This window comes from Hemitrygon akajei, chromosome 26 (assembly GCF_048418815.1).
Source record: "Hemitrygon akajei chromosome 26, sHemAka1.3, whole genome shotgun sequence".
Classification (NCBI taxonomy): domain Eukaryota; kingdom Metazoa; phylum Chordata; class Chondrichthyes; order Myliobatiformes; family Dasyatidae; genus Hemitrygon; species Hemitrygon akajei.
The window spans coordinates 33,906,728-33,934,276 of record NC_133149.1 but is presented as its reverse complement, the minus strand read 5'-3'; the positions used below and the strand labels follow the sequence as shown (position 1 = coordinate 33,934,276).

Below are 27,549 nucleotides of genomic sequence, written 5' to 3'. Positions count from 1 at the left end.
ATAATGAATTGCACCCATTGGCATCCTCTTTTTGGGGAGTTGTATTTTAGGTTTGTTAGATCAATCTGTAAAACAAAAGTGTTTTTCTTGCATAGATGTTTTAATTCCTCAGTCCAACCAAAACCTCATTCTTCTCAAGCTCTGTTGTTCCACAGTTGAAGTTATTACCTTTATACTATCTCTGCTTTCTTTTTAAAGTGGTACCTGTTCTTTTCAAACTCTTCTCATGATCTCCATTCAATATGTGCATTTTCCACCCCTTGAATAACTTTAACGGTGCTCAGAGAAGCAAACTGTTAGCCAAAGTAATCACTGTCAACCTTTCTAACTGAATGCACCATGCTAATCCTAATTCCATAACAGATTCCTTCTCCACTGGCTCCTCTGTGGTACAGCCTGAACTGGCTTCTGGTCTCAACAGTTTCTGCAAGGCTGATACATATGTAGTATTTGGATCTGACACCTGCACAGAATTAAGGAAATGTGTTTTAAAGCACCACCTTCATCGATAATATTTTCATAGATAAAACATTAAAAAGTTAAATATTAGGAGCTTGTGAGCCTGCTACACTCATGAAGTTGAAAAATACTCAACTACATCCCATTGTCTGGAACTCATTTGTACCTCTGCAGGTTATAGCTCTTCAAGCGTGCATTCAAGGACTCTTCAGATGTGATGAGGGCAGTTGCCTCTTCTACTTTTTCAGGTAGTGAGTTGTAAATCCCTACCACCTTCAAATTGAAGCCATGAGTACTCTTTCAAGTCCCTCTACCAATTTCCTCATGCTTGTCCCTTCTCCTGCAGGAAATAATCCTCCCTATTTACTTCATCTAGATGTCATTATTTTATATTCCTCATTTACAATAACCTCAGACTCCTCTGTCCCAAGGAAAACAACACCAACCAATCCAATCTTTCCTGACAGTGAAAGTTTCCCAGTCAAAGCAATATCCTTGAAAGCTCCCCTTCACTCCTACCAGTACAATCCTATCTTTCTGAGCTTCAGTACCATACTCAAGACATAGTCTAACCAGGGTTGTATATGATTCTAACTGGGCAAGGGGGGGGAAGGAGATGAATACTTTTGAACACTGACATTTCAGTTTTTGAATTTTTAATTTTTCGTGCTTTACAATTTTCCCCGTTTTTGGGGCTCCATTGTGAAAAAAGGAGCCTGTGATTCACAAATAAAAATTCTCAGTTAAATTGATTGAAATCCCTGGTTGTAATACTCATTTATGTGAACACTGAATACTTTTTCAAAGCACTGTAGTGGGGGAGTTTAGGACCAGAGGGCACAGCCTCAGAATACAAGGGCATCCCTTTAGAATGCAGATTATGAGGAGAAATTTCTTTAGCTGGAGAATGGTGAATGTATGGAATTCTTTGCCAGCGATGGTTATGCAAACCAAATCATTGGGTATATTTAAAGTAGAGGTTAATAGGTTGTTGATTAGTAAGGGTGTCAATGTTTAAAAGGAGAAGGCAAGAGAATGTGGTTGAGAGAGATAATTAATCAGTCATGATGGAATGGTGGAGCAGACTCAATGGCCCAAAAAACCTAATTCTACTCCTATGTCTTATGGTCAGATCATATGAACAGTGTTCCATTTTCAAATCTCCCATCAACTATTATTCTACACTATTTTCTATTTACTTAATTTTGGATTCAATCCATTACTCCCCTTTAGTTCCAAGCAGCTTTTATTTTTTGACCAGCCTACCACATTGTCAAAATAATTTCTAACTTCAAGCAGGCTGCAACAAATACATTGACCTCAGGGGCTCTCCTTTTCACCTCTCTAAAAGCTCAATCAAGTTTGTCATAAATTAACTTCCCTTCACAAATTCGTGCTGTCCTTGAATAATCTTAACTGAAAGTCTATACTATTCCTCTGAATAGATTCCAATAAGGTTGCTCACCTCCAAAGTTAAACTAACTGGTCAGTTTATTTCTTTTTTAACAAGGGAACATCAACATTCCTTCACAGCTTCAGTATCACACCTATAGTAAGGGAGGATTGATAAATAGAGCAATTTTTCCTTGCTTTAAAAAAAATAACCAGTATGTATCCACTTTTAACATACTGCTTGCTCTACTACTATATTTCACTCTCTTCCATCTTAACTAAAACACCACTATTGTCCTCCATTTTGAAGAGGATGACAGAGTATTCATTAAGAAAGTTACTACATTCTCCACCTCTGTATATAAGCCACACTATATACTTACTGTAGTTATCCCACTTGGATTTTCTTTGATTTCACTTCAGTATATTTTCATATCCTGCCTTTGCTTTCTTAATTTCCCTTCAGCACTTTCTGCAGTCCTAGGCTTGCTGTAGCATTAAGCTCCCAGTGTCTGTCATGAACTTTCTTTTTTGCCCTCCATGTTTTCTTTGAAATTACAGCTTTGACTCTAAGTTTATCTCTGCCCTTTTCCATAACTGTGCTGAATATTTAACTGAATTATGGATCAAAAGAAAAATGTTTTCCTGCTGAAATTACCACTACCTGTCTAATTTCATTTCCCAAGGCTAAATCAAGAATAGTTTACTCTTATCAGAGAAATTATAGACCAGTGGGTCTTACATGACTAGTAGGTAGAGGATTCTTGGGGATAAGATTTAAATACATTTGAAAAAGCATGAGTTTAATTAAGGGTAGTTCGCATGGCTTTGCACGGGGCTGGTCATGGCTTATAAATTTGACTGTTCTTTTGGAGTAAGCTCACCAATCAAGCTTACTTTAGTAAGGCAGTTGCCAAAATCTTTCATGATATGTTGTTGCAGAAGATTAAGACACATCTGTAGCGAGTTGCAAAATGGATTCAAAAATTGACTTGGTCACAGAAGAGAGATGGTATTGGTAAAGAGGTGCTTCTCAGATTGGATCACATTCTACAGCAATCAGTGATATCTATAAATGATTTTGATAATAAATAGATAGGCTGATTAATAAGTTTCCGGATAGCACAAAATAGTGAAGATGATTATCAAAGGATATAGCATAATATAGATCAGTTGAAGATATGGGTGGAGAAATGGCATATGAAGCATAATCTGGACAAGTGTGATATGTAATACTTCAGGAGGTCTAACGTAAGGGAAAATTATACAGAAAAAGGCAGGATCTTTAGGAGCACTGATTTACAGAGGGATCCTTGGCTGTAAGTCCATTGCTCCAGAAAAGTGGCAACACAAGTAGATGTGGTGATAAAGGCAGCATACAGCATGCTTACCTTTATCAGTGGCATCATTAAATATAAAAGTTGGGAAATGATGCTGCAGCCATATAAAATTTTCCTTTGGCCATTTTGGAGTATTATGTGCAGTTCTGATCACCTCATTACATGAAGTGCGTGGAGGCTTTGGAGAAAGTGCAGAAGTGGTTCACCAGGATGTTGCCTGGAATAATAATGAACATTGGCTAACAGGAGGGATAGGACAAATTCTTGGACTCTGATTGTTTTCCATGGAGCATCTGAATTTGATGGGAGACCTGAAAGAATACAACATTATGACAGTCTGATTGTATTCATTCCCCTCTTCAGGCGGAAATGTCAATACGAGGGTGCAATGTTTAAAGTGAGAAGGGGAAAGCTTAAAGGAGCCTTTCACGAAGAGTAATGGGAATCTTCTACTTGAGGATGGGCTGTGTGTGATGAAGCAGATATTAATTTAGACCTGAACATGTAAGAATGGAGGCATATGGATTATGCGCAGATGGGGTTATATTAATTTGGCATCAGGATGGGCACAGACATCGTGGGCTGAACAGCCTATCCATGTGCTGTACTTTGTTCTACGAATCTCCAACTTTTAAAAAATTTATTTTTGAGACCAAGGCCCAGGCTTTCACTATACTGTATTAAGTTGTTCTCATAACACAACTACTTAATTCCAATTTTATGCTTATGCCTGAAATTGTTGTGTATTCCCAGCACTTTGTTTTTAAGGTTACATCCATTGTTCCAGATGTTGTCATCGTAGAGGTCAAATGCAGCATGCATTCCACATTCTTCCTAAAGCTTCAGTGAAATTGTTCCAATTGACACTCAAAATCAGGTTTAATATCACTGACATACATCATGAAATTTGTTGTTTAATTGTCTATTCCTCTGCAGTGGGCCCTCCATATTAAACAGTAATGAAACCAGTTAGAATGCTTTTAAAGGTACATCTGTAGAAATTTGCTAGAGTTTTTGGTGACATACCAAATCTCAAGCTCAAAATATAGCACAGTTGTGCCTTTTTTAGTAATTGCATCAATATGTTGGGCCCAGGATAGATCCTCAGAGATGCTGACAACCAGGAATTTGAAACTGCTCACCCTTTCCACTGCTGATCCCCTTGATGAGGACTGGTGTGTTCCCTCGACTTCCCCATCCAGAAGCCCACAATTAATTCCTTGGTCTTACTGACTTTGGGTGCAAGGTTGTTGTTGCAATGGCACTTAAATGACATTTGTTTACAATATTCAAATCACAATGAGATGCAAGGATGTAGTCCAGTTCCCAGCAAATGGGAAACTTCTGCAAAGGGCTACTAGTTTGTCCAGTGAACACTGACTGTTGAATTCCTACAGGCAAGGGCTGAACTTGCTCACGATTGTACATCCCCTTTTACTGAGACACTGAATGGAATCGGTGGCACGGTAGCACAATGCTTTACAGTGCAGGCGTCCCTGATTTAGCTCCCGTTCTGCCTTTGTACGTTCTCCCTGTAACCGTGTGGTTTTTCTCCCACATTCCAAAGACAAGTCAGTTGGTAGGTTAATTGGTCATTGTAAATTGTCTCATGATTAGTCAGGATTAAACTGAGGGTTTGCTGGGCAGCCTAGCTCGAAGCGATGGAAGGGCCTATTCCATGCTGTATCTCAGTCAACAAATAAATAAATAAAAGAACATGGAACTCCCACTTTAGTTCTGATTATTGGAATAGGATTCTCAGATTCCTTCTCATCCCAAATTGTTCTAAACATTATCGGACTTTTCTCCCCCAGGAAGTCACTTGGAGAGCATGACGTGCAACATTTAAACTTTATGGGATAGGTTATAAGGATGGCAGGGTCTTTACTTGCATTCCATTGGTTGGGAGTCAAAACAAAACAAAGGAAGACTGGATGTCAATGCCAAGACACTGATCCAAAAACTCCAAGCTGTGTGAAGGGCTCAAAAAAATCAGTAATCTAATGATGACCTTTTCTCCGTCAGGAATGAGGACATTTTCTTATGTTTGTAGTGTTCAATTCTATTCACAACTCCAATTAATGAATCAATACGTGCCTCCATCAAGCAAGATCTGGCATAAACTGTTAACCAGCAAATAACATTCATCCTACCAGTGTCAGCAATCACCAGTCCAACAAATGACAGTAACCATTTCCCCATGACATTTAGCTGCATTGCCAGCAAATTCCACAAAGGGTGCTACACTAGCATAGCGGTTGGTACAACGCTATCACAGCTCAGGGGCGTTGAGATTCTGCCGCCATCTGTAAGAAGCTTGTACTGTATGTCCTCCACATGAATGCATGGGCTTCCTCTGGGTGCTCCGGTTTCCCCCCACATTCCGAAGCTCTACCCGTTAGTAGGTTAATTGGTCATTGCAAATTCTCCTGTGAGTAGGCTAAAGTTAAATAGGTGGGTTGCTGGGAGGTGCAGCTTATTGTCTTTAAATCCATAAATAATCAACAACGTCCCGAGGTGACCACTGGCCAGAGACCCAAGTGGACTAGTCACATGAATACTTCAACTGCAGTAACAGATTAGGAACTGGGTATGCTATGACTCATCTCCCAGCTCACAAACATTTCCACTGCCTACAAGGTATCTCTGGAAAATCATGGTATACTTTCCTTTTGGTTGAAAAAGTATAGCCCAAAAAAGATAAAACAGCTTTCAGGGCTAAGCTGTCTGTCTGATTAATGAGCCACCATCAATCACTGTAAATATTTACTCCTTTCATCACCCAGATACTGCAAGGAAGAGAATTAAATGGGACAAAATACACCAGTGTCTCATCTCTCTGCCTCTTGAACTGTACTCCAAAACCAGCAAGCTTTACCACCTGGGAGAGCAGACCTTTCATTATGGTTATTATTAAATTTACACATTATTCCAACTTGAAATATAATGTGTGTGTTACCTTAGACATATATTGTCCTTTATTTAAAGATCCTGAAACACTCCACCCAATATAATTTAAAAAAGAACCTCCCTCAGTGGTTCAAGGTATCCGCTTATCACCATCTACTCAATGCCAATTAGGAAGGTTGATAATTAGTGTCTTACAAGTAATGAAGTGTGCAGTAAAAGAATAAAAAATGCTAACTATTTTCATGCACTATCACTATACTCATTCAATTACAAGCTCTTCTCCTTTATGCTCAGTCACTAACAGAGCATTTGCTCTCAGATTTTACCTCACAGTGTCAATATGCAATTAAGAGGATTAGCAATGAGACATGCATTTAAATAATACATAAAACATCCAGAGGGTATTTAAAAAAAGAAAATATCCAGATCATGGGGGGAAAATGGGGGAGCAGAGCAAATGTGATATAGTGACAAACGTTTAACCGGCAGAAAATCCTTGTTCTGTGTTGCATGATTATACCGTCAAGCTGCACAGTAAGAATACTTTATTTCAGCATACGTGGAGCACAGACTTTTTATTGATTCCTACCAAGCTGGTGACTAACATGGGAAGCAATTAGAAAATGTTACTGGGCTCACTGAAACTAGCTAAGATGTTCTACAGGATATGGATAATGTGATGCTAAAAAGGATGAGAGTGCTTCAGTCAAGCAGCAATGATTATGAATGACAGATGTGCATGGAGGCTTCTCAAGATAACAACCACCACAGATCATTATTTGGGGCATTACTTTATTATAGGGCTGAATCTTGAATTTATTATCCAGATCACTAGACATTACAGTATTTATTGAACACAGAAAATTAAAACACATCCAAAAAATATGGTCTGATTTATTTCATATTAGAGTTTCATAAACTTGTTATTCTTACACAAGGATAGCAATGTAACATGAACATTATAATTAAGTGCATGTAGAAATCTGTTCCTTCCTTCATTTGTGTTGCAAAATTCAACTTCAAATGTGAAACAATATTATAGAGTTGGGATGGAGACAGAAAAAACTGAGTAACAATCCAAAATCAGGTCACTCACTGGAAGAAGTCTAATAATGAAAGATCATTGATCAAAATGTTAACTCTCTCTCTATGTGGAGGTATTTGTTAAGAATTTCCTTTTTATTTCACATTTCCAGCATCTGCAGTTTTATTTTGCTTTGGCAGAGGACTAATTTTAGTGGATTCAAAAGAAACAGGTTGAGGCACATTGGAAGACAAAATGTACTGCATGTGGATGTAGACATTTGAAGAGGACTCAAATCAAGGACAGATTACACATATGTGGGAAAAGAAAAGCATCCAAAATTGAGATGAGTATTGAAACCAAAATAAACCAGGTTAATGATGAAAAAGTATCACAACATGATAAAGAACCAAACTGAATACACAAAGTGCAAAGTAAACAAAGAAAAGTAAACAAGAGGGGCAACAAACACTTAGATATCTTGTCAGCCTGCAAAATAGTAAAAGTTAAAACAGAGAGGTGCATCTAGGATGCAAAAAGGAGATCTCTTTGGAGGTAGAAGGCAAAGCTAGGATATTTTAAATAAGTACATTATCTCAGCCCTAACTGAAGAAGAGGAAACCGCCAACAATTACAAAGCTCAGAGAATGAAAACAAGCAAAGCTATTTTAACAGTTGGTCCTTCTCAAAGTAGAAACATTACATCAGTTCTGGACTGCACACGTTGCCCAAGGGAACTAAGTGGAGACTGAAGAGGCTCTTTTGATAAGTTTCCAGATATCATTAGATATGGGAAAAGTGCAGAGATTGCCATAGGGCTACTAAAATAGAATATGCTACACAAACACAGCCAGACAACTGATCATTAAAGAAGAGTTCAGAAAATCACCAAACACCAAATTAACTCAGTACAAATGGTTATTATTTTACAGCCAGCACAGATTTAGCAAAGAGAAATCATAACTGACCAAATCAATAAATTTATTGATGAACCAACAGAAAGGGTTGTTGATGGTAGCATAGTTGCTTCTGTACATACATACTTTCAAAATAATGATTGACAGACATCACCAAATAGCCCATGAAACTGAAGAAGAAATGACTGCATGAATGGGAAACTGGCAAGAAAGAAACATCAGCCAAATGCAGTGAATGGCTGTTTATCAGATAGGACTGTAGTATACTGCCAAATCAAAGTATGCTGGTCCTAATTTTTTTTGGCTGCAAATGCCACATAACTTGGAATTATGGTACAACAATGAGCACAACAGCAAAATTCAAGATCATAAAGACTGACTGCTAAAATGGACAGTTACACAGTGGATTAAACTTAATGACAAGAAGTATGAAGTGATGCATTTTTGGCAACATAAACTACAAAGGCAATTGACAAAAGAACAAAAGAGGACATGAGGAAAACATTTTTGTGCAGCAGGCTGAATTGCTACATCTAATAGGGCGTAGGACCCAGACTCAGTAGTAATTTTTAAAAGGCTGATGAGTGCATTCTTAAAAAGGAATTTTAGGGTACTGTGCATAGAAATTGAGTAATTCAAAGATTTAACATGGAACTCTTTATTTTAAAATATCAATAAACAAGAGTGGTATCAATACTGAACCAATCTGTTAATCAGTCAACAATGGCTTCCAATTCATTTCCCAAACAATTTGCCAGACAACTTTAAACTCATTCCTGGAATTCAGGGAACTAACATCTACAATGGATTGCCCTTTATTAATTTCCCCACATGCTTTAAAATCCTATTTACCCTGGAGATACAAGGCTTAAAGATTTGTTTTGATAGCTGAGCTCCCTCCTTTATTTTGAAAATGGGTTTTACATTGCTATTTCCCAGTCCTCTGGGACTTGGTGTGATTACAGTCTGAGAAACATCCATAATAGGAACTGCTCTAGCAACAAGCCTCATCTGCTGAGCTCAATCTCTTCAGTAAACACCTATCACAGTGAGTTTTTTTTTAAAAACAGAAATACTAGCAATTCATCTTGTGACTTCCAGGAACATAGCTGCAATACAACAGTTAAATATTTCAGGAATTTCACTTTGGACACTTTTCACAAGCTTGTATTCTTCATTTATACATTCCCTTGTTAATCTGAACTTCTAGTTTCTAGTCCACAATGAAAGACATTTTGATCCAAAGGTTATGAGAATTGAATTGCAGAAATGAGATGAGAAAACATGCCTTGACAGAAATCAAATGGAAAATTCTGCAAGGGCAGCAGTCATTCCTAGACCAAAGAAAGACAGGAGAAGGCTTTTTGGGCCCTTCAGGCATTGATAGCTGCAGAATAATCAGTGTATCATTGCAGGAGTTTCTCAGCACTCTATACTAATCCCAGCTTCAGCTGCTTTATTGGGCCAAATATTCCAGTCAGCAGTAATTTTCCAGCAAGTACTTCACAAATCTCAGTGGCAAAACTATATATCCAAATGATACCTTCTGCAATGTAAAACCATTATCTGGGAGTCAATGGATAGAGTGGGTAGGATAAGTCTTTTATAGAAACCCTGAAAAAGTTTGACAGTTGGTGAAGCTCAGTCGCTGTAAAAGGTATTTGAAAGATAATAAATGGAAAAATTAAATAAAAGAAACAGTAAATTAACTAAGAGTTACTTTGGTCCCATGCCATTATTTCTCTTGTTGAAATGAATGGATGTGTTTTTTTGGAGCATGTCCAAACTAGCACAGGTTGCTCAGATGTAATTGCTGGGAATCTGCCAGAAATTCCAGCCTTCACAATCGTCTCTGGTCCAATAGTGAAATGCAGCTATAGAATCACCATTACCCGTTATCTCACGTACCGTACATCAGTGTTAAAGTCTCAAACTCGCTGTGACTTACAAAGGGAAAAGGCAGCAGTTCTACTTGGAACTGAAAATATTTTTCCACAAAGCTCAAGCCATTTATTTGCTTCTTCCAATCAATAACCAGAAGTGACAAGGCCAACACGGCATTCACAGCTTCTCAAATATTTCCACAAGACACCTAGATCTGGGATGGATTGCTGTGGCAAATAACATCTACACCTTTAACCATTTCCCCCTCATGTTTAATAACATTACCAGTATAGGTTATTGACAATCAAACTGCTGATTGAAGGTGAGTGGTAGTAGGGGGGGGGGGGGGGCGCGGGAGGAATTAATTGTTGTTAGAAAGTTAACTTGACCAGTCTGGCAGTAATAGTGATACTTACACTGACATCCAGGTTTTGAAGCAAAGTTACAGCATCGTGTGTGGCTATATGTCAGCTGTGTGCCCTGGAAAAAATTGGATGGGGCTATACTTAACGATACATTTATAGTTGACTTCTGCTGTTGAACTTGCCTATCTATGTTGGCCCTATACCCCAGTTTCTATCACCTTCAAGGAACACATCAGGAAACTGACAGAATACTCAACATTTGTCTCAACACCATCCAGGAACAAAGTAGCTTGCAAATGCATGCACAATTCACCATGCTAAATATTCACTTCCTCCACAACATGCACACTGTGACATCTGTAAAATGGACCAGGGCAAATAAGGGTCAACAGTAGATGCTCCCTTTTGCTACCACCATCCTGAATCCCATAATGAATAATAGAAAGATACTCAACATCAACTCACAACCATGGCAGCTATTCCCTGACCAGAATATCTTTCTTCTCAACTGATCAGTATGCATTGATAATCTGATGCCTACTCCTAAAAGTAGCAGTGATACACCTTTCATTTTCAGATCCAGGTGCCCCCCCCTTACAAAGGTAGAGCGTTCCTATGAAACCTTTCTTAATCCAAATTGGCGTAAAGCGAAGAGCCATTAATTTATATGGGGAAAATTTTCATAAAACTGAAAATCCTCTTTGTCATGCAAAAACAGGTTACTAATGTAGGTCTTTTGTAAAAGCGAAGTGGCGTGAAGCGAACACTTGTAAAGCGGGGGACACCCATACTACAAGTTTTGGAGAGACTTGAAAACCTCATCTGCGATTTTACATTTTTTAAAAGTTTAATATTGTAACGTTTGTACAGATTGAGGAAAGTACCCAAAACTCTTCTGCACTCTTCATGTCATATAGAAACATCTTATAAGAAACATGCCTGGTGCCTAAATATTTCAGGCGTTAGTTCTCTGTACTTGCAGTAGAGGCTGAATACTTTTCAAATTTTTTTTCACGTGTTGGCCAATTGTATTGAATATCTCCCATGTAAGCTATATTTCCATTGGCTACTGAGTGGCTAAGAAATCAGCTGACAGGAGAATGAAGAATTGATACAATGAAAACTTAACATTCAATACAACACATCGGCAAGTCCAATTATTTTGGTTTTGCTCTTACCTTATATATTGCTCTCCATTAGCTATTATTTTTAAAGGTTGCTTTGAAGAGGTAACAGAGACTTCATCTATGAGCTTTTTGATGTCTGAACAAGTTTACACCTTATGTAGTTGAGTCATATGAAACTCAGTCCCTGAGACCATTTCTAATCAGATGGTTAACTGGCCTGAAATACAGCACTGAAAGAATTACTAAAACTCAGTTCACAGCCCGTACCTGAAGAGAAAAATCTCAAAGCACATACTTCCATCTGACAGTGATCTCTGCTTGAAGGGTTAGTGTGAACATCAGAAGACAAAATTAAGATTATTTGTGATGCAGCCATACAGTCAAATTGTTGGACAACATTTACTGAGAGAAGTACAAGAAGAAAAGTTAACTTGCTGATTTTCTCCTGAAATGCCGACTGATCTTGACCATCTTTCCATAATACAGTAGATTCCAGTTAATTGGGCCATTGGTTAATCGGGGCAGCCACTTATCTGGGACAACTCATAAAGAACAAAACCAAATCTTGAAAACAGCTGGCATTCACTTCATTTATTTGGGACACTATGCTGCTTAATTGGGACAGGAGGCTGTTGCCGAACAGATTCTAACTAGTGTCAGTTGCGTGCACTTGTGTGTGGCCATTAGATGCTACAGTATTTTTTGTCACTGATAGTTGGCAAGAAATAAGCAGTAAGATAATTCAGAACTGTTCTGTTCATTGTGGTTTCTAGCATTCAAGATTGGAGATGCCACAAACAGCTGGGAGTGAAAAGGAAATGATTTCACTACTTCAACAAGTTAGAAACTAGGAAGAATATGAAGGTATCAACAATCAACTTGAATATTACAATGAAGATGAAGATATGGAGGATGCAATTGTTGAAAGCACTGTACGAAGGCAGTCCATTATCTGCACTGGGTGTCTGTGCTGATTTTTGCTCATTTATAGTCAACCAAAAGAACATGGCAGCATACACTGGATGAATTCCTCAATCAATAACTATTAGGAACTAATACACAGTTTATAGTACTGTAGTAGTACTGGTAATGTTCTAATTTATTCTGTATTTCATTTAAATACGTAATTTGTTACTCAGTTAAACAGTAGTTTATCTTTTTTATTCCATTTTAATTATTTCCATGAAACTCTGGCTAATTGGGGCAGCCGTTTAATTGAGCTAAAATGATCCTAATTTGTTCCAATTAACTAGAATCAACTGTATTCTGTTTTGTATGATAACCACTGCCTTGGAATTACATAGCATCACCAAGTCAATGACTGTAAGAGGAAAAAAGTAGGGAAAACTGACACAGAAGATAATTATTTATGCAATAAATGAAATGGAGGAAAAACAAATCAATTTCAGGAATAAAGCTATTTAGTGTTTTTATACCTTGTAAGTGAAGTGGTGTTAAAATGACACAGCAGCAGTTAGAATTGGAGTATAGAACCTACCATCTGTACTTTGCAACTCTTGGTCATAACCTATTTACCTCGTACCAGTCTTGCAGATTATTATCAGACAAGTCGAGTTCAGAAACATGCGAGCAGAAGGCAGCAATGTCACTCTCCTCTCCGGCTCTGTTAATTCCGCAACCATCCAGCACGAGGATAGCAGGAAGGTTTAGACGTGCTAAAGAAAACATATATTTTAGCTTAATTCTGAAGAAAGGTGAATGTAGGCAACCAGCTGTAACCGATATTTATTTTGCATTTCTGTTTGCAAAATTTTCCCCATACAGGCAATCGATGAGAATGAGGACATTGCTCTATTGATAATCAACTTATGGCTTTTCAGATACCCAAGTCTGTGTGAAAGGAAATAATTCCTTAGTTCAAAACCACAATACATTCAAGCAACCCAAGTATAGAAGGATCAATATGCTTGCAAGCAAGAATCCAGACAGATTTATGTTAACTTGTAATTCAGAGTCAATTCATTGATTTTGAATATTAAAATGCTGAATTTGCTATATGATGGTCAGTTAAAGTAATCTCTGATGACAAACTTACTAATTATATATACTTAGTGGCTACTTTATTAAGTACGCCCTGTACCTAATAAAGTGGCCACTGAGTGCATGCTCGAGGCCTTCTGCTGCTGTATGTAGCCCACCCACTTCAAGATTTGACGTGCTGTGTGTTCAGATCTTCATCTGCACACCACTATTGTTATGTGTGGTTATTTGAGTTACTGTCACTTTTCTGTAAGCATAAACCAGTCTGGCCATTTTCCTCTGACCTCTCTCATTAACAAGGCATTTCACCCACAGAAGCAAACTCACTGGATGTTTCTTGTTTTTACTCCATTCTCTGTAAACTCCAGAGATTGTTGTGTGTGAAAATCCTAGGAGATCAGCAGTTTGAGTTACTCAGCCCCACCCCACCAATACGTCACCAACAATCAAAGTCACTCAGGTAACATTTCTTCCCCATTCTGATGTTTTGTTTGAACAACTGAACCTCATGACCATATCTGTAGAATTTTATGCACTGAGCAATACACACGAAGTGCTGCAGGAGCTCAGCGGGTCAGGCAGCATCTATAGATGGGAATAAACAGGGCCGAGACCCTTCATGCTACCTGACCTGCTGAACCCCTCCAGCACATTGTGTGTATTGCTCTAGACATCCAGCATATGCAGTACCTCTTGTGTCTTTTATGGATTGAGTTGCTGTCGCATGACTGATTTATTAGATATTTGCATTAACAAGCAAGAGTACCCAATAAAGTGGCCAGAGTGTATATCAACCGAACCACATGTATGAATTAAAGCTCTCCTAGGTTATATCATGTAGCACACACAGAATGCTGGTGGAACGCATTTTTGTGTGTGTTGCTTGAACTTCCAGCATCTGCAGATTTCCTCGAGTTTGCCTTATATCACGTAGACTTGGATTACCATGAAGTTCAGAATCTGACATCCAAGCCACTGAGGAATTACCATCATTGGCAATGTTTCATCAGCATAATTCTCAAACCAACAGGAACTGAACATGGATCAGTGTTAAGGTTGGCAAGTCAAAAACACAAAAGATTCTGAAGATGCTGGAAATCTAGAGCAACACAGAAAATGCCGGAGGAATTCAACAGGTCACGCAGCGGTTATGGAGGGGAAATAAACAGTTGATGTTTCAGGCCGAGGTCTTGGCAATGTTTATTTCTCTCTATACATGCTGCCTGATCTGCTGAGTTCCTCCAGCATTGTGTGTGTATTATTAAGGTTGGTAAGCTTTTATTTAACAAATACCAAAAACAATTAGAAATGTGCTTAACATAATTTGTATTTTTATAACTAAAACTTAAAGATGGCCATTACAGGGCCTTTCCCACCGCAAAGGTATGGATTTTTTTTATACAAGCTGGATTAAGATTCAACCTTGATGATCCACTCAATTATTAGAAACATCATATTTAAAAAATGGCAAGCTTGTGCTCTGAAGTTTATCAGAGCCTTGATGCACGTATGATTAACAGTTTGAAAGTCTAGGACATTAAAAATGCTAACAATCTCATGGTTTACAATTCACCATTACTATTCAATTGCAGGATCTCAGAAGTTGTAAATGGATCATACTCAGTATGAAAACAAGTATAAGTTGAGTTTTGGGGAAAATGTAAAGACTCACTCACCTTTCACAGGTGAACCCTCGGGCCCAACAGAGACGAGGATGCCAAAACCCATTCCTCGTCGATATGGGAAGTTTTCTGGGCTATACTTCTCACAAATAACCTCAACAAAGCTACGTCCATGTGTATCACTCATCTTTCAATTGTCGAGAGCAGTCTGCAGACTGTGGAGACAAAAATGCCTCTTGGTTACATTACTTTTGGCTAAACTGTTAGGTGGAATAGAAGCAAAGTATTAAAATAAGACCAAGTTGTGCTTAATCTACTTTTGCACTTGAATGCACATAAAACACTGATGACAACCATAGAAATTAGACAATTTATTGAGGTTGATAGAGATTATGCAAGATTGTCTAACTGAAGCTTAGAATAGGTCCTAAACCTCATTGCCGAATGGATTTTCCCCTTTGTAACATGTAGGATATTTTTGGGTGTAAATGAATACAGGAATTTAACTTCATTAAGTAAACAGAAATAATTTATTAACATCAATTAATTATTTCACTCAGTCTAAAGAAAGTAAAAAAATAATTCTAGTTAGCTCAGTCATTTGTATTTCTAACATTTTGAACAACAATATTTCTTTATCATGCCTTTCATACTTAAACGACACTTTTCTATTACAGGATTTTTTTTACTTATTCAGCATGCTATAAAATCTCTTGCAAAAGAAAGCTTGCATGCTGATGAATCCTGCTGCATAAAAGCTTTGAGAACCACATGATCAGAAGTGGTGAATGTACTTGGACCCTGAGAGTGGAAGCCACACAGAGTAAAAAGAACTGAGCAACCCAACATCAATGACAAAATAGATACAACCCACACAAACCTAGACCTTTAACATTGGTGGGGGGGGGGGGGGGGGGGGAAGAAGCCATCTTATTGGTCAACCTAAAGATATGAAATTTTACAAATACAGATCATTAACCATTGATAAGTTTGTCTCACTCCCATCAGAGAAGAGACTACACAGCACCCACACCAAGATCACCAGACTTAAAACCAGTTACTTCCCCAAAGTTGTCAAACGGATCTACGCCTCCACCTATTAACCTACCCCACCTCTACTTTATCATTTCCTGTCAGAATCATCTTGTGTAAAGATAAGCCTGCACCTTAGTATCACTTGATGTACATATAATCAGTATATATCTCATGTTCTTTCTCAGAGATTTTGCCTATGAAAACTGTTGTAGTCAGACCAGTGCTTTCGTCACGCTCATGATTCCTCTGAGCAGCGTGGTCCTTCCTTGGTCCAACATGCTTTCCAACCAGAGGCACAGAGGTTGACACCAACACCCGTTTGCCCTCTGTTGTGCCACAATTCACAGTGTTCAGCATGGAGACAGTTGTGTCTTCATCCAGTACCTTTCTTAATTTGTTTTCAGCTGGCTTCATAGTAGGGGATGTGGTATGCAAATTATGGATGGCTCTCCAATCAAGTTTAGTTGTCTCAGTTAATCGTGCCTTCACTTGTCTCAGTTAATTGTGTTTTCACAATGCTGGCCCTCCTGCTTTTATCACATACAAACTCAAATGTGGCTTGTTAGTTATTGTATTTCATGGTTACGAATGCCGTTCCTACAGGAGTTATCTTTTCTCCAGTATAATTTCTTAGATATCTGCAGGCTTCAGTTTAGCATCTTTGTAATGCCATTCAAACTAACAGCTAAGCCAGTGTCCAATTCCATTTTAATTAATTTGTTGTTCACTTCTGGTGTAAGCCATATTGCTTGCCTATTGTTAGCTGTCACATTGTAAATCTCAAGACTACCCAGCTCTATCTTCATTATCAGATTTTTCATCAACAGCATGCAGGTTAGTGCTCTTTCCGAAATAGTAACTCAACTTTTTAATATTTTTCTTTATCCTGTGCAGTCCATTTATTTTTGTCTGTCCGACATGCTCTTTGTATGTGTCCTACTATATTGCACTTTCTGCAAGTTTTGATTTTAAACTTGCATTGGTCTCATGAGCCCCTGGCACAACAGTAACAAATTTTCTTTAGCCAGGCCAGTTTCTGCTTAGACATTACAATATCGTTCATGCTAATTTTCATTCCTGACTGCAACTCAATTGCGCCCGTCTGCTGTTTCCATTGATACAGCTATTTCAAATGTTGTTTTACATTTAAGTTGTGTTTCAGTTAGGAACCATTTTTGAAAACTTTGTTGGAAGATTCCACAAACTAAATAATCCCTCAGTGCATCATTAGGCCCATTATCAAACTGACAATGCTCAGCCACGTATGCTGAAATCGATTCCCCTTGCTTTTGATTCTGCTTATGAAACCTAAAGTGCTCTGCAATCAACAATGGTCCTGGTTCTAAACATTCCTGCATTACTTTCATGATATCAGCATAACTCATTTCAGCTGGTTTGATTGGAGTGGTTAAACTGCAAAGTAAACTGTATGCCTTTAAATCCAAATCACTCAGTAAAATTGGTATTCGCTTTTCATTGGCTATTTCGTTTGCTTCAAAAAATACCTGCTCAATCTGTTCAGTATACAAAATCCACTTATCTGTCGTGTAATTAAATGTGTTAATCTTTCTGATATAGCTAGCTATTTCTGCATTTTTATGAACCCATGAACTCAACCCGTTTTTTGCCTTTTTAAAAAAAACTCGAATGTCTTTCCTTTTGCAGAGAAAAGGTGCTGCTCTGAAGAAAAAACTTGCTGTGCTTTTCCTTTAAATTGATCGTTTCTTGTTGCACTTTTAAAAAAACTCCAACGTCTTCCTGCGGTTCAGGAGGTAGGTAGTTGTCTCTGGTTCGTTTTTAAAATATCTCGTGACCACTGTTACGTTTTGTAACTCCAAACCATAAAAAAACAATTGAAAGCAAAAGAGGGGAGCCCTAAAGAGACTTAGTTTGTTTTTTTACTTCATGTGATAGTGTCATAACATATGCAATTCACATATTTTTGCATATAACCATTAATGAATTATTTAAACGAACAAGAAAGCTTAATCAAACAATATTTACAATATTACTCAAATATTACTGTAATATTAAATACACAATAATCATATAGCAAAAGTAGCATTAAGGAGGATGACATTTAAAAGTGGATGAAGCACTAGCCCTAAACATAACATATAGCAGGATGCTTAAAAAAATACACAGGAGTAAATTATGGAGCTTCTGGTTCTATAATTTTTCTACTATCCCTGACTACAGCAGGCTTGAAGCACTTTTAATGCTGCAACATTCAAACAAAAGAGAAAGGGATAACTGAATAATTATAGTCCAATTAAAATTTAGCAGCAGAATTTTTTTTGAAATTAATGATGAGTGAACTATAAATCTTCATTTCAATAGGCATGGATTAATCAAAAATAGCCAATGGTATTATTTGCTACATCACATGTTAGCATAGTAAGTAGTACAGCTGAATGTGTGGCTAAAGAGCCGGTGTAGAGGGTGGGCTTCAGACAAGTGGATCAGTGAACTCTCTTCCAAGCACAGGCTGCATCAAAACTAGAGGTTCATTTATATCCTTGCAGTAAGGTTTTCTTGGGAGGGCTTAAATTAGTGCGACAGGGGATTATAAATTAGAGCAGCAGGTGGAGAGATTTAGGAAAACACAGAACATTACAGCACAGTATTGGTCCTTCAGCCTATGATGAGGTACTGACCTTTTAATCTACACTAAGATCAATCTAACCCTTCCCTCCTACATAGCCCTTTCACTATATATATATATATATATATACTTTCACTATCATCCATGTGCCTATCTAAGAGTTTCTTAGATGTCTGTAGTGTCTCTACCATCACTCTGGCAAGGCATTCTACACACTCACCACTCTAAAAAATTCACCTGACGTATCCCCTATACTTTCCTCCAATCACCTTAAAATTAAGTCCCCTCGAGAAGGTCAAGAAAGCGCATAACAGGAACAATCAGGCAGGGCCAAGTTAACAACCACAATGGGACCAACAAGCAGAATTGGATATTTTAATGAAAGCAGCACATGTTAGACAGACGTCCTTAAAGCTGGGTTAATACATGGAACTGTACTAGAGGCATCATAGAAACTGGGTTTAGGGAAGGGCAGTACTGGCAGCTCATTGTCTCAGGGATTAAAAGTTTTGGACTTGATAGAGAAATATTAAAGTTTGGAGGGGGTGTGCATTACCAAATCAGGGACAATGTCAAAGCTGAACAAGAGAGAACATCTTGGATGGTTCATCCACTGAGGCCATATGGGTAGAGGTCCAAGAGTAAGAATAGGGCAATCACTACACTGCAGCTATTCTTTCGGCCACATTAGCTTATTTTAGCTTCCTTAATATTGACTGGAACTCTTAGTGCCATGGCTCAGACGAAGCAGAATTGGTAGTCTCATCCAGAGACAATTTACAGACAGTACAACCAGGGAAGGCGCTGTACAAGACCTTGCACTGGGTAATAACCCTGGCCAGGTTTTGAAGTCCTTGATATTTCAGTGGAGGTGCATTTTTGGACCAGTGACCATAATTCTGCAGGTTTTAAGATAATTATAAGGATAACAATGATATTTGGGTGAAAGTGCTAAATTATGGGCAGTTTTGACTACCCATTGTAGAGCCTTTCTGTCTGCCGCAGTGCAGTTTTTGTACCCTGCAGTGATGCAGCTTGTTAGGATGCTCTCCACTACGCATCTGTAGAATGACTCGAGTATAGATGTGCGTAGTCCAGCTCTCTTCAGCCTCGTCAGAAAGTACAGGCATTGATCAGCTTTCTCATTTGTGTAGAATGTATTCTGGTATGTGTTCACGCCATCTTAAAAGCTTCCTTCTTCCCCAGGTAGTTAGCCTGATCAACCAGTTACCCCCTCCCCCCCCCATCTATTACCTCTGTTACTGCACTGTAAACACTTTACAACACTGTTTACACTGTAAATACATGTTGGTATTTATGCCCATTTTATTCCTTACTTTATTGTTAATTTTTTTTATTCTTTGTAATTGTTGAAAGTTATTTTTTGCTGCACATCATGCCTTGACCTACACTTTGCAGCAAATTCCTAATACAATGGATTCCAGTTAATCGAGACAGGCACTTATTTGGGCAACTCTTAAAGAACAAAAATTAATCAAGAAAATAGCTGGGATTCCCTTTGTTTACTTGGAATACTATGCTGCTTAATTGAGGCTGGAGACTGTTGTCGAACAGTTTCTAACTGTAAGTTGCATGCACTTGCGTGGCTGTTAAGATACAACACTGTGCCTCAAGCAAACAGTTTTAAAATAGCAAACAAGAGAAAATCTGCAGATACTGGAAATCCAAGCAACACACACAAAATGATGGAGGAACTCAGCAGGCCAGGCAGCATCAATGAGAAAAAGCACAGTCGATGTTTCGGGCTGAAACCCTTCAGCAGTTTTTAAAATAGTGTCAGCTGCATGTGTTTGTGTCCAAAAAGAAGTGATTTTTTGGTCACTAATAGTTAGCAAGAAATAAGCAGCAAGACAGTTCAGAACTGTTTTGCTCACTGTGGTTTTAAGCATTCAGGCTTTGAGATGCTAGAAATGGCTGGGAGTGAAAATGAAACAATTTCACTACTTCAACAAGTAAGAAACTACTAAGTATTTGAAAGTATTGACAATTATATAGAATATTACAATGTAAATGAAGATTTGGAGGATGCAATTGAAAACATTGAATAAAGGCAGTCCATTATCTGCATTGATTTTGTTCATTTGCAGTCAAAAGAATGTGATGTGGATAAATTCCTCCATTGGTAAGCTTTAGGAATTAATACACAGTTTTATAGCACAGTAGTAGCATTGGTAGTGTTCTAATTTGTTCTGTGTTTCATTTAAATACATTATTTGTTACTTAGTTTGTCTTTTTTATACTTTTACAACTCTTTCCGTGAAACTTCAGCTAGTTGGGACAGCCACTTAATTGGGCCAAAATGTACTTGAGGCTTGATGTGTCCTCATTAACCAAATCCTCTGTATATGTAAATGCATACGGCAAGTTGATCATTGATCCTTGTAGTTAAACATATGGTTCAAACCACGTGCACAATGTAGATCAAGCAATAGGCTTCAAATGTTCCAACAACTGGTAATCACTCTTGCACCCTGGAACATCTGGAACCTAGTCTAACACCCAAGTATAATCTGGAGTAATGCCTTTGCTGGGCTCTGGGCAGCATTATACATCAAGGACAACTGGAGGCAATGGTTAAAGAATGAAAAAGTCGTGGTTAAAAACAAGCAGGAAATCCATCTCTAGATAGCTGACAAAATTATGGTATACAAAATGATGAGGGGTATAGATAGAGTAAATGCAAACAGGCTTTTTTTCCACTGTGGTTGGGTGGGACTACAACCAGAGGTCATGGGTTGAGGGAGAAAGGTTTTAAGGAGCACATGAGGGGAAACTTCTTCACTCAGAGTGTGGAATGAGCTGCCAGCACAAGTGGTCCATTCAAGCTCGATTTCAATGTTTAAGAGGAGCTTGCATAGGTACATAGAAGGGATATGGAGAGCCGTGATCCAGGTGCAGGTTATTGGGAGTAGGCTGTTTAAATGGATTCGGCATGGACCCAATGGGCCGAAGGGTTTGTTTCTGTGCTGTACTTATCTATGACTCAATGACTATGACAAAGCAACCCCTGAAAATAGCAGCTTCTTAAAAGTCATGAGCAGGCCTTGGAATTTGAAACTTGATACTTCTCAAAATTTGCAAAGCAGCAAATGTCTACCCATAACAGATTTTCTATTTGAAAAAAGATATTGAACTGATTAATTAAAATAGGTGTGGAATAGGTAAATTGCAGGGCAAATGGCTTCTTTTAAAATCATACCATTGGAAACATGATATGGCATACAATACCAGCTGGTGGACAAAGTGGCAAATTCAGCAAAATCTATAATCCTTAAATGCTGCTGGCCAGCTTCCAGACTACAACTAAGAATTATATTCTAATATGAACAGTAAACAATAAGAGAAATAAGAGAGCACAAAATAGGTGTAAGTATTACACAGAAAACCCTTCCCAATAACCTACAACAGTATAGGAAATAGTGATTGGCTCCAACTGCTGAAAAACCAAAAGGTCCAAAGTGCAAGCTCTTATTCCTCACCCAAAAGCTAATCATGCAAGGGGTTACTTTCATGTGAATTATTTTTATAAAGAGAATGTGAAATATTAATATACCATTGTAACATCCAGAGCCCAATCAAATTGAGGGAATTGTTGATAACAATCTTAAAAGTGCTGAGTCTATAGTCTCTATTCAGAATAGAATTTAACAGGCACAAGAGTCAGGTCGCCAAAGGCAACCAGGGCACAACAAAACAAAGGACTCAACAGTTAAACAAATCTTTGCCAGAGCACACTACCTAATCCAGGCTTCTCAAACAGATTTTGGAACTATTAATCCCCCACTACTCTTCTAAAATCAACAGTTCTTAATATCACATAATATTGTGTCTGGCACTTTGACATTTTGACTACTTTGATCAGCAAATCCATTCTCTTCATTAGTACTCTTTACTTAAATTTTCAAACTTCTTTCAAAGTCTCGCCACTCCCCTTTCCTAACACCAATTCACATGGGTGTGTTGGACAAAACCTAGTAGCCATTAAAAAGCCTTTACTTGCATCTAGCATTAATGATTAATAAGACTTTAATTTTCAGTACAATTTCTATGCTTGTTTTCAAAAATATCAGTAAATAGTGACACAATTAGAGTAAATCCAGTTCTTCTGAACAACTTAGTCTCTGTCAAACAGAGTGCCAAGTCAACTGCTCTGAGAATCACAAATGGAGCAAGCATTGCAGTTCTGTGGGATACCTGTCTCTTCCACTTCAATTTATCACAGCTACTAGTGTTAAGTGTGGATATTGAAAATAGGCACTACAGTTTCTTTGCCTGTTCTAAGTATTTGCAGACGATCTGAAAACTAAAGGAAGTGGAGAACTCAAAATACCTGATGGAAAATCCAATTTGATGACAGGCAAATCTTTTTTCCCAATTGACTTCACTTCCTTCCGCACTCTGAGTTGTACCTTTGCCCTTGAGATCAAGTCTGCAGCTCTCGCACTGGAAGAGACAGATTCAGGAAGAGATGACAGCAGCATCGTAACCACACTTGTTAGCGCAACCTAATCGTATCACCAAAGGAATAAGCTAAGCAAGGCAAAGCAAATAAAACAGAAGATACCGTCAAAAAAAAAAGGCAGGTTAGGAACTCGCACTTTACATGACTCTTGGTCCACATATAGGTGTCCTCCGTTTTTCGAACATTCGCTTTACAACACCTTGCTGTTACGAAAGACCTACATTAGTTACCTGTTTTCGCTAACAGAAGGTGTCTTTACCATTACGAAAAAAGGCAGCGCGCGTGCTGAGCAGCCAAGCTCCTCCCCTGGAATTGCATTCTAGCCGGCATTGCTTAAATACGTGCCTGTGAGCATCTGTGCTTTATGTCGATTTATTTTGTGCATCCGTTAGCAAGATGAGTTCTAAGGTATCGGAAAAGCCTAAGAGAGCTCATAAGGGTGTTACACTTAGCGTAAACCTAGACATAATAAAGCATTTCGATCGTGGTGAACAAAGTAAGGACATAGTGAGTTTGGCCAAGGGTTTGTGGAAGTTGACGAAGATGATGTTGAAGAGGTTTTGGCATCCCATGACCAAAAACTGACAGATGAAGAGGAAAGGATAACAATTGAAGCTGAATGCAGTAGCGAACGGCCCGAAAGTGAAGTTGTCCAGGAACTGAACGTGAAGCAACTGTGTGAGATTTTTGCTGCGATTGACAACGCTGCAATGATTGCAGAAAAGTATGACTTTATTTTTGAAAGGGTACTTAGGTTTAGGGCATATTTGCAGGATGGTTTGAGTGCTTACAAAGAACTGTATGATAGAAAAATGCACGAGGCTAAGCAGTCAAGCATACTGTCGTTTTTCAAGCCATCCACATCAGCCACAGCAGACGATGAACCTGGACCTTCGACATCAAGGCAGGCAGACATAGAAGATGACCTGCCTGCCCTGATGGAAACAGACGACGATGAGATGACATCCCAGTGTCCCACCACCCCAAACTCCGACACACCATCATCAGTGTGCTCACTGTCTTCCCGATTCCGGTAAGTGAAACGACACTGGACGTACATTATTTCTACTTTATATAGGCTGTGTATTTTTATCTGTTATTTGGTACGATTTGGCAGCTTCATAGCTTAAAGGTTACTGGAAAGAGTGCTTCTGCCGAGAGAGCTTGCACCACTTGTTTCTGCCAAGAGCGCTTGCGCTGAGTGTTTTTGCTGCGAGTGCTGCCGAGAGTGCTTGCACCAAGTGTTTTTGCCGCGAGTGCTCGCGCCGAGTGCTTGCGCCGAGTGCTTCTGCCGAGAGCGCTTGCGTGAGATTTTTGCTGCGGTGGACAGTTGCTGCAATGATTGCAGAAAAGTATTCCTACTTTATATAGGCTGTGTATTTATCAGATCATTCCTGCTTTTACTATATGTTACTGTTATTTTAGGTTTTATGTGTTATTTGGCATGATTTAGTAGGTTATTTTCAGTCTGCGAACACTCACAAATTTTTGCCATATAAATAAATGGTAATTGCTTCTTCACTTTACAACATTCCAGCTTATGAACCATTTCATAGGAACGCTCTACCTTTGAATAGCGGGGGAAACCCGTATCGAGCCAGAATTGATTAAGGACAAGAGACATGAGCATGCTGAGAATAGCGCCCACACCTCCTAAATGGATGGGCAGTGGGGAGGCTCCCATAAACTGACAACTGACATTTCCAAAACAAAGTTAATCACTAGCTAAGGCACTACAAGTTTATTAGTCTGATATCCCCACTAATGAAAATACTAGGAAAATATTTAAAAGTATGATCTTGATGATTACTGGGATTTGGGGGTCAAGGCAACTTAGAAGTACAATTGACTTTAAACATAAGGTCAAAACAATAATACATGCTCACATTACAGATGAAGGCAATCCTACACTGTCTTTTGGTATTGGTAAGGATGCAATCAATTTTTTGTCTTAAGTCTCTGATTCAGACCCCCACACATGCCCAACCACACCATCCCCTACCACACTTTCAAACATGCAGTGCCCTTTGCTTTCCTAAATCTCATCTCTTATCCTCACCTCAAACTAAGCTCTCCCACATCAAGTCCTTTCTTATACACTCCATCTACTTACCAACCTCCTGCCTTGCCCTTTGAACCCTTGTTTGACTCTCTTGCCTTATTTTCTCCATCTGGAAACCCTTCCTTGATATTCCCCTTGACCATCATCTACTTTGACCCTTCTTCCCTGCCCCCGCTCCGCTCCACCCAGCGTCCTACTTCGACCTCCTTCTCCTCTCCCTCTTAACCCTTCCTCGCTCTTTGATTTCTCGTCGACCTTCTTCCACTACCCTCTCCCGGCTTGCTCCCCTCCGTAACAACTTGACACCCCCCTCCTCTGCTCTCCTCGGGCCTGTGCTGTGGCCCGGCCTCTGCGCCCTGTACCCTTCGGACAGGTAGGTGGCTGTTATCAGAGTGCCCGCCCCACCCCTGACGCAGTGCTCAGAGTTAGCCCACTCGCCCACAACCGCCGGTATCCACCACACCAGCTCTGCCAAACTCACCCTCCCGCTTCCGTTCCAGGCCTGTTTTGCTGCCGACAGCGGCTGCGAGAGCGCGCCTACGAGCTGACGTCACAACAGCTTCAAGAAACACGTGATATGCGTAAACAGCAGCTACACGTGACCATCCCACGGCATCACCATAGCAACAGAGGCCTGGGCACGGGCGAGATGCTAAGCCGCGGAAGGTTTCCCGGGCTGACAGCACCTGGTTCGATCGTGCATTTAAAAAAAATCTAATCTTGTCGTGACGACTGGTTACAAACACCCCCTCCTCTTTACCCACCACTGCCTCCACAACCAGTTGCATTGTGCACTTACTGATCCCTAGAATCTGCTGAAATACACACCCATGGTAATCGGTTCCATTACATATTGAGTGATGTCTTTCCAATTGTTTAAGTAGACAGATCAATGATGGTCTCTGCAGACTGACCTTGCAGCATAGTCAGTCTGAGAAATCCAAAGTAGTCTTGCAATTTATTTGTTGATGAGGTGAAGATGTGGCTGACATTGTATTGTCCATCCTTGATTGTCCCTAAATTTATGAAGTAATTAATAACGTTGGTAAGTCATGGCTCACGAATGTGCCAACCCTATAAAAGTGGCAGACATATTTCCATGACTGTGATTGTGAGGCTAAGCATAGCTTGAATGCCATATTCACATTTGCTGACGACACCACTGTCGTAGACCGAATCAAAGGTTGAAAATCTGACTGAGTGTGGTGAACTACATATACCTGTCTGGACTGCTCCTGTGGTTCCTCCCACAGACCCCTGCTGACTGCTCCTGTGGCTCCTCCCACAGACCCCTGTATAAAGGCAATTGAGGCCTGAGCCTGGCCTCATTCTCCAGGATGTAGTGTTGTTCATTCTTCCAGTCAATAAAAGCCGATATCTCGCTTCTTACGTCTCAGAGTGAGTTATTGATGGTGCATCACTGAGTTCTGCCACAACGACAATTTCTCACTCAGTGTCAGCAAGACCAACAAGCCTGATCATTGACTTCAGGAGGAGGAAACTGAGGGTCCATGAGCCTGTCCTCATCAGGGGATCACAGGTGGAAAGGGTCAACAACTTTAAATTCCTCGGTGTAATCGTTTCAGAGGATCTGTCCGGGTCCCAGCACGTAAATCCCATTATGACATCCAAAGCTTTGATAAACTTCTGTAGATGTGTGGTGGAGAGTATATTGACTGTTTGCATTATGGCCTGGTATGGAAACACTAATGCCTTTGGACAGAAAATCCTACAAAAAAAATAGTGTATATGGCTTAGTCCATCACAGGTAAAGCCCTCCCTACCATTGAGCACATCTACATGGAACACTGTCGCAAGAAAGCAGCAAACACCATCAAGACCCCAACCACTGAGACCATGCTCCCTTTTTGCTGTTGCCATCAGGAAGAAGTTACAGGAGCTTCAGGACCCACATAACCAGCTTTAGGAACAGTAATTACACCTCAACTATCAGGGTCTTCACCTGCCCCATCACTGAACTGTTAACACAACCTATGGATTCACTTTCAAGGACTCTTCATCTCATGTTATTGATACTTATTGCTTGCTTATTTATTTATTTATTATTATGTTTTCCTTTTGTATTTGCAAACCATTTTGTCTTTTGCACATTGGTTATTTGTCCATTCTGGTTGATTTTACCATGTTTCTTGTATTACTGTGCAGGCCTGCAAGAAAAAGAACCTCAGGGTTGTATATGGTGACATGTATGCACTTTGATAATAAATTTACTTTGAACTTTTGAGCTTTTGATGAATGGCATCAGTAAACCAGATGAGTTTTTGTTATGAGCTTTTTTTCCTCTATTCCAGGTTATATGATG

At 39.2% G+C, this 27,549-nt stretch overlaps 1 protein-coding gene across 4 annotated transcripts in view; it reads right to left on the bottom strand.

Moving 5' to 3' along the window:
• LOC140716843 (tubulin-specific chaperone cofactor E-like protein) overlaps positions 1 to 25,812 on the bottom strand; it is a 58,749-nt gene extending 32,937 nt beyond the window's left edge. For 2 of the 4 annotated variants that reach the window (XM_073029807.1, XM_073029809.1), the window contains exons 1-4: positions 25,708 to 25,776; positions 23,033 to 23,145; positions 15,096 to 15,256; positions 12,955 to 13,094 (exon numbers count right to left, since the gene is read on the bottom strand). In XM_073029807.1, the coding sequence (XP_072885908.1) occupies positions 12,955 to 13,094; positions 15,096 to 15,228 (273 nt within the window). In that variant the 5' untranslated portion in view covers positions 15,229 to 15,256; positions 23,033 to 23,145; positions 25,708 to 25,776. Of the gene's footprint in view, positions 1 to 12,916; positions 13,095 to 15,095; positions 15,257 to 23,032; positions 23,146 to 25,707 lie in introns of those variants that run through there. The other 2 variants (XM_073029808.1, XM_073029810.1) reach the window with 2 other exon arrangements.
• Between the last annotated feature and the right edge of the window lie 1,737 nt (positions 25,813 to 27,549).